The sequence below is a fragment of the Nicotiana tomentosiformis genome, chromosome 12 (genome assembly GCF_000390325.3).
Source record: "Nicotiana tomentosiformis chromosome 12, ASM39032v3, whole genome shotgun sequence".
Lineage (NCBI taxonomy): Eukaryota > Viridiplantae > Streptophyta > Magnoliopsida > Solanales > Solanaceae > Nicotiana > Nicotiana tomentosiformis.
In genome coordinates this window covers 135,458,016-135,472,530 of record NC_090823.1, presented here as the reverse complement: position 1 = coordinate 135,472,530, position 14,515 = coordinate 135,458,016, and the positions used below count along the sequence as shown (strand labels likewise).

Below are 14,515 nucleotides of genomic sequence, written 5' to 3'. Positions count from 1 at the left end.
CAATGGCTTTCTTTAATGTCCAACAATTTTTGGTACTATGACCTTGGGTGTTAGAGTGATACTCACATCTTGCATTGGAGTCAAAACCTTTGAATTTGGATTCACATAATGCGGCATGATAGGTTTAATCAACTTCAACTGCATCAACTATCGATATAGGCTTGTATACGATTCCCCAATTAGGGGTGAACTCTTTCTTTGGCTCATGTTCTCTTACATATTCCTGTCGCGGACGAGGATTATATGGCGCCTGAAAATTTGGCCAGAGTTGATGGGAGCCTTGTGGAATCGGTGCCCGCCATTGCTGGTGATTGGGAGGCCTAGCATAAGCCTTAGCATTAAACACTGTGTATTGTTGCGGGGGAACTGAGTACCGCAGACCCTGAGGTGGATAGTAATGTTGAGGAGAATTGGATTGTCCTTGTTGGAATTGCACATAAGAAGGAACTATTCCTCTTTGAACTCCCCCGAACCCAGATGCCATCATGGATCCTTCCTCTTTCTTTTTTCGAACTGCCTGGCCCACTTTGAATTGCTTGCGTGGTCGCCTTAAGGGCTGCCTGACTCACAATTTTGCCTGACTTCATGCCATTCTCAACAATTTCACCAATCTTAATCGCCTCAGCGAAAGGTTTACCAATGGCGGCCAACATGTAATGGAGGTAATCAGGATCCTGAGCTTGGAGAAAATAGTCAATCATTTCTGCCTCTTTCACTGGTGGTTTGACCCTAGCAGCGTACTCTCTCCACTTGATTGCATATTCTTTGAAGCTTTCTGTTGGTTTCTTATTTATGTTGACGAGAGAGGAGTGGTCTGGAACTATATCAATATTGTACTGAAACTGTTGGACAAAATCTTGAGCCATGTCGTTCCAAACATGCCAGTGAGATATGTCTTGATCTATGAACCACTATGAAGCAATTCCTGTCAAACTTTCCCCAAAATAATCCATGAGTAATTCTTCTTTGCCTCCTGCTCCCCTTAATTGGTTACAATACCTCTTCAAATGGGCAATGGGATCACAATGCCCATCATACTTATCAAACTTGGGGGTCTTGAAGCTGGGTGGCAAATGAACATGGGGGAACATACATAGATCGTTAAACAAAACACTCTTGTGGCCTCCCAAACCCTGTATGTTTCTCATGGTTTGTTCCAGGCTCTTCATTTTTCTGGTCATTTCCTTTTGTTCCATATTCTTGTCGGGCTTTTCGATCACGATTGGGAACACGTTTTGAGGAGTATGCTTGTATGAATCTGGAATCTTGAAAGCCAGTTCTGGAGAGTAATGTTGGGAATCATGAGCATTCAGTTGTGGATCATTGTTGGACTTTTGAGCAAGAGTCGGTTGAGGAACAGTGGAAGTAGGGACAATGGGTACACAAGGTGGGTCATTTCTGAGGGGTGCGGTTGGAGGACGTGGAATGGAGGTACTGGGGATAGTGGGAAGGTTAATGCTCGGACTAAATCTAGGTTGGTACAATGGGTTACTTGTTATGGAGATGGGCACTTGATTTGCAACTGACACATTATGAAGATTATCCGAAAGCCCTATGGGTAGTGAGGGCGGTTCCTGTCCATTCACCCAAGCTTGGTACATCTCTGCCAATTGTTGTTTCAATACTCTTACTTCTTCAACCAGTCCCGTACCTTGTTCGACCAATTGTCCATGGACATCATCATTATCTGACTCATTCTCACTGTTGTTTACCATTCTACTTTTTCCTTTTGATCTCATGTTGTAAGGGTGAGTCGCTAGTTTAAACCACAAACCAACCACCTCTGTTTAACTCTATCTTTTAAAATGACAAACAACAAACGTGTTAGAGTTAGGCATTTTGCAGATATTAATCACACATTGTATGTCATGCACCTAGTGCCATTTTCATTTCTAAAATGATCTTGGAAGGCTTCATGCTTCATCCCGGCTTATTGGTTTATTTTCTCTTGAATTTAATGCTCTTTTTTTCATTTCTTTTTTAGATTAATTATGGCTATGATCGCATCCGATGAGGATTGCCTATGTATCATGACACCACATGAATCAGACCATTATGTAGTTCAGGGGAGAAATAATAACGATTTTGATTTTTGATTTTTTTTTAAAAAGAATAAAATAGAACAGACTAAAATATTTTTCATTCATTTTCAACCAATTTTTTATATACAATGAGAGAAAAGGAAATATATAGAAACTGACTCTACTGACTCTAAAGATATGATCATGACTGGAATAAAATAAACATTGATAAGAATAAAAGACTCCAAATATAAAATTAAAATGCGACAAACGAAAATGAAACTAAAAGCTAATTGATTGCACTAAAACTTTAGTCTTCAATGGTCTTCTTGCTTAAATTGATATCATCAATGATCTGCATCTCTTGGCCTCCATTCTCCCCCCAAAGTCTCGTACAAATTTTGAAACACCACTGGCAACTGTGGGATGAGGGCACGTGCCTGTTGACCAACTTTCTCATTGTTTAGATGGCGATGATCATCATGAATATATGTTGTTTTTTCTGTGAATCAAAGTACTTGCTCTCTTGCTTGCCCCATATTAACGTGACAATTCTGCAACCACATCTGGGTAGTGTTGAGGGTGTGCCCCATCTGAGCCTCCCGCCCCTCATATTCTTCAATGCGACGGTTTAGCACACCTCTCTCAATCATCCACTATCGCCGCTCTGCCTCAATATTTGCATGTTGATGACCCCTCTTCTGCCTTTTTATTTCTTCTAATTGTGCATGAATCTGACCCTTTGAGTGTATCCAGTGGGCCTTTTCTCTTTCAAACTGCTCTTTCTGCTAATCAAACTCCAATTGTTGTTGGTGCGCGTCCTCTTCAATGATACTCAAGTCTTCTTACAGCTTATGTATTTCAGTATTTTTGTTCGCCTCAACTCTTCTGACTAAACCAATCGTGTTTGCCAGTTCTTCTTCTAAGCGGGCCGCCTTATTTTTAGCATGTTTTAGATCTTTATCCATGACCTATAAGACAAATTGATAATCTTTCTCAATATTTAAACGAATCTGAGCGACTCTGGCTTGCTGCTGGGCTTGTTGTTTGGCTATGGTCATTTGAGCATGCTCCAATTCCTCTTTCAGCCTTTCTATAGTTCTTTGATCATTTCTCCTCTTGTTCGACCCCTCAGGCCTATCTCCAAACGACGAAGGATCATTAAACCAGGTAATATATTCAGGGATCACCTCTCTACGATCTCGGTCTTCTACCATCTCATTCAACTCTGAGACTTTACTTGCATACCAAAGTTTTATAATTTCTTCTTCGTCATGAGATTGATCTTTACCAAAATCATAACAGAACTTGCTCATATCTCGTGTTGGCGGCACCTTTTGTAGTCGTGCAAACTGGCGCATTACCCGAAGTGGAGCATAGGGCTGAACACCATCCAATCCTATGAGTACCAAATAAGAATGGTATGCATACTCATAGATGACCTCTTTAGAGGAAAACCAATCGTAATTCCAAGTGATCCGTTTGGCAGACAGAGTAAGAAGTAGTTCTTTCCAGGCATCTATCCCTTCTGGTAAGTCAGATTCGTCAATTCTTTTCTGGTGATCATAAGTATGATTGGGCCATAGCTCCCTAAAATCAGTGATTGTAGCATGACGATAAAAATGCTCCAAAAACCATATCTGTAGCAAAATGTTGCAACCATCAAAGTTTCGCGCGCCCAATTTACATCTAGTTAAAGCACGAAAAATGCAAGAAAGAATCATAGGGACCAAAGTATAATAATCCCCTTATGATGTCAGAGCCTCAACTACACCTGCCAAGCGGAGGTCAATGCGTCCTTCCCTTTCCGGAAAAACTACACGCCCCAAAAAAGCAACCATAAATGCAAACCTTCTGTGAACCTTCCATATTTCCTTATTTTCCTTTTATTTCAATTTTTCCACATTCCTTTCGAAATTGCATTCTAGGCCATACAAGTGAAACAGAAATCCCAACTTAACCCACTTGTCTCCTAAACCTTCATATTGTCCGTAATTTATGTTCAGGAACTTCAGAATCTTACCCTCATTCACATTTTTTGGTACTATGGGCCTTTGGCGGCAAAGATTGCGGGCCCACCCCTGAAAATGGGCAATTTCCTCCAAGGTCGGAGTCATTTTACAGTCAGTAAAACGGAACACATTATTTTCAGGATCCCAGTGCGGAATCAAAGCTTCGACCACATCCCTCCTGGGCTTGATCGTCATCATGTGAACCAAATGTCCCAAGTACTTCTTTATTTGGTTTCACTCATATTCCTTAAAGTCTCTCCACCAATCCCACAACAACTGTGGTATCTGATCGACAATCAGAAAATCCGGTATCCCTTCTGATCTGGGCCTCTTTTCAGATTTACCTCTTTCCCCACTCATGGTGTACCTGTTTACCCAGAAACAAGGTTAGGCTTTAATCAAATATATTATTGACACAAAAAATCCGATTTTTTGGGTTTTGACTCTATAAAAATAAAAAATAAAATCCAAATTGTGGGACTAAAAAAAATTACATTAGTAAAATAATCATGAAATTAAAAAATAAAAGGCTCAAAATGCCTATTTTTTCGTAAAAACAAGTGAACAGAAAAAAACTGGGCTCTTTTGTTAAAACGACCATTTCGCATTTCTAAGGAAGGTTTCAAGGCTATTTCGACAAAAGGACCGGACGCAAGGACAAAATTAGTTAAAAGAGATAAAACTGATAAAGTGACTATATTATTATTATTATTATTATTATTTGAACAAAATAAATAATAGTCCATAGACAACTTTTTTTTTAATTAATTCTTTTTTAATGGGGTTGAACCTGATGAAGGTTGCCTACGCATCTCACATCCGGTGAGAATCAAACCCGCGTAGTTTGGTTTAAATAAATAAATAAACCATTTTGAAAATTATAATTTTACACATTAGAACCCTTCAAAATTTTATTTTTTTAAAAACAAAAATGGGTTTTTTATGAAAATTTTGAGGAAATTTTCTCTTTCTCTCTTCCCTGTTCAATCAATCTATCCTAAAGCCGGACAACATTTCAGTAAAGCCTATCAAATAATGTTACATGTAGAACAGAAAAATGAACATGTTGGTCTGAAAAATTGGTACTTGTCCTAGACGGGCCCGACCCCTGTGCCGAGTCCCGCTAAGTCCAATGCACATGATGCAAATAAAGCGTAGCCTACTAGGGATATTCATTGCTGGTGGCTTGTTCTTCTAAGTTTTCAAATCCTAAAGGAGATGGTATCTAGACCTGGCTTACCCGGGTGGACGACCCGAGCTGAGGAGCGTCAAGCGTCACCAGTAGTAGAACAACACTGGCTAGCTAACGGCTCTCCCGCCTAAACATGTGTGACTAAATCCTTCACCCAAAGCTGGTAGGCTAACTGGCTTTATCTCAAGACAGAAATTTTGTGATGCTGGTAGGCAAACACAACATAACTACCTATCAGAAGACTCAGAGGGGTGGGAGAGAGGATACAACTTATATCACAGTTCACATAAATATTAAAGCGGTAAATAAGCGACAAATAGCACATTAGGCTCCCAAACACAATAATATCCAAAACATGATAAAAGCCAAATAAGAATTAATATACAAAGCTCGAATTCTTATTAATTGTTTCCCAGCGGAGTCGCCAGAGCTGTCACACCTCTTTTTTGCCACACAAACCTTATTACGAGGTTGAGTTAGAAGAGTTTTTCCAATTAAAGTGACGATTTGAAAAGGAATTATTTATTATTTGGAGTCTCCACTTGAAATTAAGTTTTGGTGTTCCAAGTCACCTTTTATTTGAATCCCTCATCAAACGGAAGATTTGACTCCTTATTTATGGTCTACGAAAATATAAGACTGAGTAAGGAATTCTATTGACCGAGGGGAAGGTGTGAGGCACCCCTCGAGTCCCGTGGTTCTAGCACGGTCGCTTTTATTGACTTATGTCCGGCTAAAATCAATTCTTGGCTATTCTTGTATTTTTATTGATTATGGTTTGCCTATTATCACTTAATTAATTATTATATTTCATTAATTGTGTTCACCAAGATGCGGTACGCACAAAAGGTACTTCTTTGAAATTAAATATTAAACCAAGGTACGGAATGTACACGTGGTTATAACATAATAATTTTAAATTTAAAGGTATCGAGACGCGGAATGCGCACATGATCTTTTTATTATTTAAGCATATCAATCCAAGGTTCGGGTATGAACACATGGGCTAATATTTAAAGTGCGTCTATAATTTTTCTAGCGTATTCATGATTTGTTTCTTTCCTAAGTTTGAGATTATTTTGAGGCCATGATTTATGGATATATGGTTATGGAAGGAATATGAAATCTTTTTGCTAAATAATTTACAAGGTCGATTATACCACTAAGTTATAAAATAAAAATAAAATTGTGACTAACTTGTTCCTAGTGAATTTGGCAGATTAAAAGAGAACGGAGACAATATAGCAAAAGCAATAAAATTATTCTTATTCCCAACTCTCATCTCAGTCATATCCAAATAATTTTTCATATCTATTTATCAATAAAGCTAATAGGTCTCTTAATAACGAGCAAGGTTCCATCACAACACAAAAATGAGATACGGTAACAAACATCTAGATACATAGAAAATGGCTAATAGCAGGTAGATCAATAACACAAAATGAGATATAATACATAGACTAAGATGAGTTGAAATATATAGTAAAGAACAACCTAACAAAGTATAATTACCTCAACCAAACACAAAGTTGATAGACATGATGTACTGCACTTGATCACGAATTTGTTAATGTCTACGACTTAAACTGCTAAAAACAAAACTAACGAACCTAACAAATGGGATAAGAATTGCAAAATTAAGATCTTTAAATAATTCACAAAGTATGACTAAAGGAAGACTACCACTCCTAGTATATTGATTCATATGAGAAAATCTAGAAAGTAACTTAGGAAATATTTACATATTATTATTATCTCCGTTAGTCTATTCTATTGAATCATCCGATTCCCTCGTATATTATGCATAGAAATACACACATCTAAATAGCTTAGATATTCTTTGAACTAATTTAGTGAAACATATCAAATCAAAAGGAAACTTCACAACAAATCATTCAAGGAGGAACAAGAGATGTTCAAAATAATTATCTCATTCATCATCGTCAGGTATTATTAGCAAAAGGAAAGTGGGGAAGAACAGACCTTAAGGAGATTTTAGTATATATAGAAAGAATCTGGAATACAACAACTTCCGGCGACTGAATTAGATCAATAAAGGCGAACCACGACCAAAACACGAACCTCAACGGCGATAAACTCGAGCAAACCCGCAATCTTTCAAACTCGGACCACAAAGATAGAATTTTTGTTTCTTTTGATAAAAGGAAAACAAAGGTGGTGTCCTTCTTTTTGAACTATAGCTTCATCCGAAGAAGAAAGTCATACTTTTTTCTTTATGTTTTCTCTCAATTTTCGTCCTTTTCTTTTTTCTTCTGAAGTGTGTTATATAGATGTGTATGTTGTATAACTGATGTGAGGAATGGTGAGATGAGTAGGAGAAATGGGAAGTGAGGGGTGGATATGTGGGGTTACGTGAGGGATATGTGGGAAAATGGGGATTATGGTATTTTATTTTTAAAGTAAAAATCAGATTTTAAATAAAGTTTGATAACAAACTTTATCACTTTAACGTGATTTTACTTCATTTTTTATTTTATTTTTGTCTTTTATTTTAAAAACTAATTAAATTATGAAGATAAGAAGAATAACCAACTATTCTTACAATATAAGAAAATTAAATATTTACATGTACTTTAAATGATACTAAGAAAGATTCTATAGCTTGCTTAATAAAAATACTAATTAAAAGAAAGCAAATATATTTGTTTTTTGAAAAAATTCTTTTTCTCTTTATAAATAGAAACAAAGTTGGTACTATAAGTATGTGAATATATACTTTTCTTTTTGTAATTATTAATTTTTCTCAAATAAAATCTATTAAAAGTAAACACAAAAATTTAAATATTAAGACTAGACCTAAAAGATATATTTACACTAAAATAGTATTGAATTTGGGTGTGGTAAAACATTAGTTGTTCACGGACAACTCACGTAATATAATAATATCTGGATCCACAAGGCCAACTCACGTGCTATAATAATATCTGGATCTGCACGGCCAACTCACGTGCTATAATAATATCTGGATCCGCACGGCCAACTCATATGCTGCACGGCCAACTCACGTGCAATAGTATAATATATAGATTCGCACGGCCAACTCACGTGCAATAGTATAATATATTTAAAGCCAACATGGCCTGTTGCGGCGTGCAGCCCGATCCCAAAAATATCCTCACAATCAGGCCCTCGGCCTCCCTTAGTCATCAATCTCTCCAGTCTCTCTTTTATCGGCCCACACTGTCATGAGAATAGCCCAAAATTGATGATATGATGTATCAATAAATAACAATAGAGACTGAGATATGATATGCAATGAAATGAATATGACTGAGTATAAATTTTCATTTTAAAAATAAATATTTTACAATAATATGACCTCTGTGGGTCCCAATAATACTGGCAGATAGCCTCAACATGATTTTTAATATACTTTTCAGCTCAATTTCTTTAACTCATAAAATCGCATGGAAAATGCCAAAGATCATTTAACTACAAACTTCCACATAAACAATTATGTCATAATTTCTACAGTGCACGCCCGTCACCTAGCATGTGTGTCACCTCCCAAAAATTTACGAAATACATATATTCAAGGTTCATACCCTCAACTCCAAGATTAGAAGAGTTACTTACCTCGAACAAGCCAAATCCAATGCCGAGCAAGCTAAACGATGCTCCAGAAATCCCATTATGTGCGTATCAACTTCCAAACAGCTCGAATCTAGTCAAAATAATTTGATTCAGCCCATAAAAATTATAGGAATTAATTTCATATCAAAATACAAATATTTTCCAAAAATCCGAAATTGCGCCCCAAAAATAACCTGTAAGGCCCACGTCTCGAAATCCGGTAAAAATTACAAAATCCATATCCCCATTCAACCACGAGTCCAACCATACCAAAATTACTCAAATCCGACCACAACTCGGCCTTCAAATCTTCAATTTAAACTAAGAGGATTTTCAAACTTTTCCAACTTAATTCACCAATTAAATGATAAAAACAACCATGGATTCGGGTAATTTAACCAATATTGAGTTAAGAACACTTACCCCATTATTTCCTCTGAAAATCACCTCAATCCGAGCTCCAAATCGTTAAAAATCCCATTTTCTGAACTTAAACTTTCTGTCCAGGCCTCTTTTCTTCGCAAACGCGACAGGTCCCTCGCGTTCGCGAAGCACAACTCGACTGCCCACAAATTTAACTCTTCGCGAACGCGACCGTGGCTTCGCGAACGCGAAGCTTTACAAATCTTACCCTTCGCGAACGTGAAGCTTTACCAGCTCAGACCTTCGCGAACGCGAACACCACTTCTCGAACGCGTAGAACAAGAACCTGGGGTCCCCAATCGCCACACTCCTCTTCGTGAACGTGACACCTCTCACGCGTTCGCGATGCACACACAGACCATACCTTTGCGTTCGCGTCCTCTCCTTCGCGAATGCGAAGAACAAAATCTCACACTCAGAAAACAGTCTTCGCGAACGTGAGGTCCCACTCGCGAACGCGAAAGAGAAAATTAGAAAAATGCAGCAACAAATATGAGCAATCTCACCAAGGCCAAAAATGATCCGTTAACCCTCCGGAACTCACCCGAGCCCCTCGGGACCTCAACCAAATATACCGACAAGTCCTAAAACATCATACGGACTTAGTCGAACTCTCAAATCACCTCAAAAAATGCTAAAACCATGAATTATACCCCAATTCAAGCCTAATGAACTTTGAAATTTCTAGTTTCTACAAACGACTCCGGAACCTACCAATTCACGTCCGATTGACCTCAAATTTTGCATACAAGTCATAAATGACATAACGGAGTTATTCAAATTTTCAGAATCAGATACCGACCCTGATATCAAAAATTTAACTTTCGGCATTTCAAGCCTAATTCCACTACGGATCTCCAAATAATTTTTCGGACACGCTCCTAAGTCCAAAATCACCATACAGAGGTACTGGAATTATCAGAATTAAATTCCGAGGTCGTTTACACATAAGTCGACATCCGGTCACTATTTTAACTTAAGCTTTAAACCTTGGAACTAAGTGTTCCAATTCATTCCAAAACCTCACCAGACCCGAACCAATTGCCCCGGCAAGTCACACAACAATTGTAAATGGAGGAACGAGGTTGTAGTACTCAAAACGACCGGTCGGGTCGTTACATTCTCCCCCACTTAAACATAGTTCGTCCTCGAACGTGCCAAGAGTTGTTTCCAAGCCATCAAATCATTATTCCATCTTACCACACATGTACTCGGGGGTGAACCCACGTCACCCTATTCCACAGAGGCTTGACTACACAATACAACTGAAAATCATTAATTTAACCTTAACCCATAAACCTTGGAGTTTAATTTCGAACCTTTAGAATTTCTTTTAAGATACAAATCTTACATTTACACACCGTATAAGTCCGAACAAGTTGCATCGAGCTATAACTATAACCCCCGGATATAATCAACCAACATATTACATAACTCGCATGCTCGTAGCACCATTCCTGATCGCAGTGACTACTCCAAAACCACCTGCATACTAGTATTAAATCCATATCGAACCAAACTTTATCCCAAAACCTTCGTACACTATTGATAATAAAAGAAACACGCAGAATCTCATAACCCCTTATCAGACCAACAAGTCATGGAGATCTCTCGCCCCAACCGGAACCATAATCACTTTCTGAGCCGACTTTCAATATTATACTCCTGAATATACCGAAATTAAACCTGATAGTACCCATTCTAGGTCCAATGACCTTATATTACTAAACATAATTGTTCCACAGACATACCGCACCAATATAACTCGGAGCCACAACTCGTGCCATCCGTGCACTAATACGCAACAATTCAAATGTACCCAGTCATGGAAAATGACTCAAATGAAAGAATTGCCCCGCCAGATTAACAAGTACCTCTGCAACGAAATGCAAAAAATTCATCATACACCGTAGAACCATCACCCGATTCTAACACGAGGCTCATATTATATACCCCGAGACACCCTGCTCCAAATTAATAACTACGGAGAGGCAATTGACAAAAATACCACACAAAATCTGAAAGGACATAACCATTACGTTATCGATCACGTAATACCCAAATACTCATCACACTCAAATTCCGCTAAAAAGCTCAAATAGAACTGCACCATCTGTGCACATAACCAATGAATCAATACTCCTCGTAGAATAAAGGAGTAACTCATAGATCATTTGAGAACACGAATAAGTTCAACATCAACCGAATGACACATCCCTCAATAATAGCAGTATGGAACCAACGATTCCGGCTCGGTGTAGAATACACATCTTAATTGGGCCTATCAATGGATCCCCAAATCAACTCTGGTCACCCACAATAGATAAATAACCCTCCAAAATTTCACCGCGACTAATTCATAATACATCCTATCATCTGACTAGCTTCGGCCACAACTTCACAATCCGGAACCATGTACAATCTGCTCCTGAAACTCCCAAATTCCAAATTCATAGAACACGCAAATCACCATATTTGATTCCATCTCCATCGCCTGAATGCCTAACACCTCTCTCATACACGATCATCCCATGAGAAATACTTTAAAAGTTCTTCCGTGCCACTTAACAAAATTTGAATATCACAGTCTATCAACCATGTGAGTACCGCAATACTAATTTATACATCTGTAAGTCAAAATACAATGCGCCTTTTGAAGTCCGCTCCTTTCTCATACAACACCAATAATTTACATACCATTTTAGTTAGAAACCTTTCTCTTGCTTCTTTCCAGGAGGAAATCACAATACCCAACACGTTCTCCACACCGGTAGAAACCATCAAGAATACTTTGGAATCCCTTTGCACATAATCAAGCCCTTAAAACTAAATTCGTCTAACTCGACCAAGCCACGCAGGTCGCCAAGTCCAGGTGTATTGCCACAAAGCACCTGTAAAAAACCCCCACATTATAAGCACCCAAAGAACTGATCATATCCATTATCATACTGGTCCAACCTACTACCAGTTGTCTTATTTTCTCCGAGTCCCTTCCGAATTTGTCTTCAGATTGATACTTCTTCTTGCTAAAATACCATGATCTTTAACCACAACTTACCCTACAAACCTTAGCATAGAACCACAATGCCCTACGACCCATAAGCAACTGTACTCTTCTTAAGCACCTTCAAAACTACTACAACTGTAACCCTTACTCTGAGAATACCTTATGTGAATTTGAAATTGTTCTTCTTACCTTCCTTATATAAAAGTGTAGAATCCATAGTCATACAAAATTCCCGCAAGTCCAGGCACCATCAAATGAAAATCTCAGATTTTATCCATACGCAAGTCCATAAACTTTCGCAATTGTTATATATAATTCTCATACCCATTAGAATTTTCTCGGGAGTCACCCTCTTTGCATAAATTTAATTGCACCGCCCAAATGGGCCAAAAGACACGTGCCCCATTAGCACAACAACACTCAAAGAAGTAACTCTACTTTAACACCACCTATCAAATTCATACTCCGTGCGCACTACATCATTCACCCATAACAACTCACTCATCCCACGATTTTCATATACTCATAAAGTACAATATAACCCGTATCCAAGAATTCGTTTACTCAAGTCATTCTCGAACTCCATCTCTACAAGTCATAACTAATCCATAAGTATTCCTCAGACCAAAACTAAAATTTAATATATAACCATGAAATTAAGTCGTCTGCAGCAGGCTCCCCCACTTGGCTCAAAGCCATAAATTTAAACACTCCATAACTCACAATATCCATACTCTACTACTGCCCTAATACTTCCGTCAGTTCAACAAAAAATTCTCCTCAAGCTCATACAATGCGAACTATAAAAATACCCCAAATCATGTGCTAAGCTCGCAATCATTCTCTTGATACTCAAGTCAACTTTCTCTGCCAGATTTAAATTCAAATCTAAACACATACGCCCTACTGGCAGAAAAGTAACTCTCCACTCACATATAAGGAACACACCTACGTAGATTACTCTCGAGGAGATAACCCACCTCCCTAGCCTCAAATTGGCATCTTGTTATATCTTTTCGCAGTCACAATTACTATGCAATCACTTAGTCAATATGAGTCCAAATCATTGCCCAGACATGAGAATTTAACTTACCCCAAAATTTAACAATATGAAAGATCCTTCAAAACATTCATACTCGAGACTATACGTCACATTAAAACGAAAATCAAGCACCCAATGGCCATTTCTTTACATTTCAAGGAAACACTTCTCGTCACATTTAAATCGTATTAACACATCCCGCGGTCACATCATACCCATCATACCGCTATTCCACCGCTCATCGAGCCACAAATTCCACTGTAGGGTCATTATCGGACATATGAGTCCAATTGTACAAGTTATAACTGAAGCTCTCGAGCTTAAACTACGGTCTAACCATGGCCTCAAGTCCTCCAGACTGGCCCATCACCAAAACATAGAATTCACATCTCGCACATCATCCCTAAAATCACAAGCCGGCGATACACAACTGATACCGAGCACTCATGTGCGCATACGAATACGTGGAAGGAATTCAAAGAGTTATGTCCCAAGCTGAATCAATCCCGCACGATAAGGAAAGAAAGATGTGAAGTATATATCCTAAATGCCCAGCAACCTCTCGAAGATAAGTATGGACGTCATCATACCTATCCACAAGACTCTACTAGACACTTGCTCATCATTTGTAGAACCTATGAACCTATATCTCTGATACCACCTTGTCACGACCCAAAATTCCACTAGTCGTGATGGCACCTAACCCAACCCGTTAGTTAAGCCAATTTCCATCTATCTAATTCCAATGAAATTAATTAAAAGAAAATATCTAAAACCAATACATCTCCCCAAGAACTGGTAGTACAAATCATGACCTTCTAAGAATAGAGTGTACAAAGTGAAAATAAAATAAATACATAGTCTTTTTGAATAATACATAAACAGGGATTTTATAAATCTAAGGCTACCCTGAATAAGAGGCAGCTACAACAGGAACACAGGTACATCTTCAGATCCCGCAACCATCGAGCATAGCAACAACGGGAGTCAATATCTGCACGCAATGTGCAGAAGTGTAGTATCAGTACAACCGGCCACATGTACTGAGTAAGTAATAAACCTAGCCGTAGGTTGAAAGTAGTGACGAGCTTCTACCAAGGTCGGGTCCAAAACCACTTATCCACAACAGTCTATAACAACATAAAGCAAATAGTACCAGAAGAAACACAGAGATAAAAATGCTCAGCCGAAACATGATTTCAAAAATAATAGTTCTTTCTTTCA

At 38.2% G+C, this 14,515-nt stretch overlaps 1 protein-coding gene and 1 long non-coding RNA gene across 2 annotated transcripts; both read right to left on the bottom strand.

The window, feature by feature from the left end:
* Positions 1–911: 911 nt before the first annotated feature.
* LOC138903447 (uncharacterized) lies at positions 912–1,715 on the bottom strand. Its single transcript, XM_070191418.1, has one exon. The coding sequence runs from the start codon at positions 1,713–1,715 to the stop codon at positions 912–914; it is 804 nt and encodes a 267-aa protein (XP_070047519.1).
* A 405-nt stretch (positions 1,716–2,120) lies between these two features.
* On the bottom strand, positions 2,121–7,552 carry LOC104085034 (uncharacterized). Its single transcript, XR_011413055.1, has 2 exons — positions 7,209–7,552; positions 2,121–4,400 (listed from the first exon to the last, which is right to left on the bottom strand). It is a non-coding gene; the product is annotated as an uncharacterized lncRNA (long non-coding RNA).
* Positions 7,553–14,515: the final 6,963 nt, after the last annotated feature.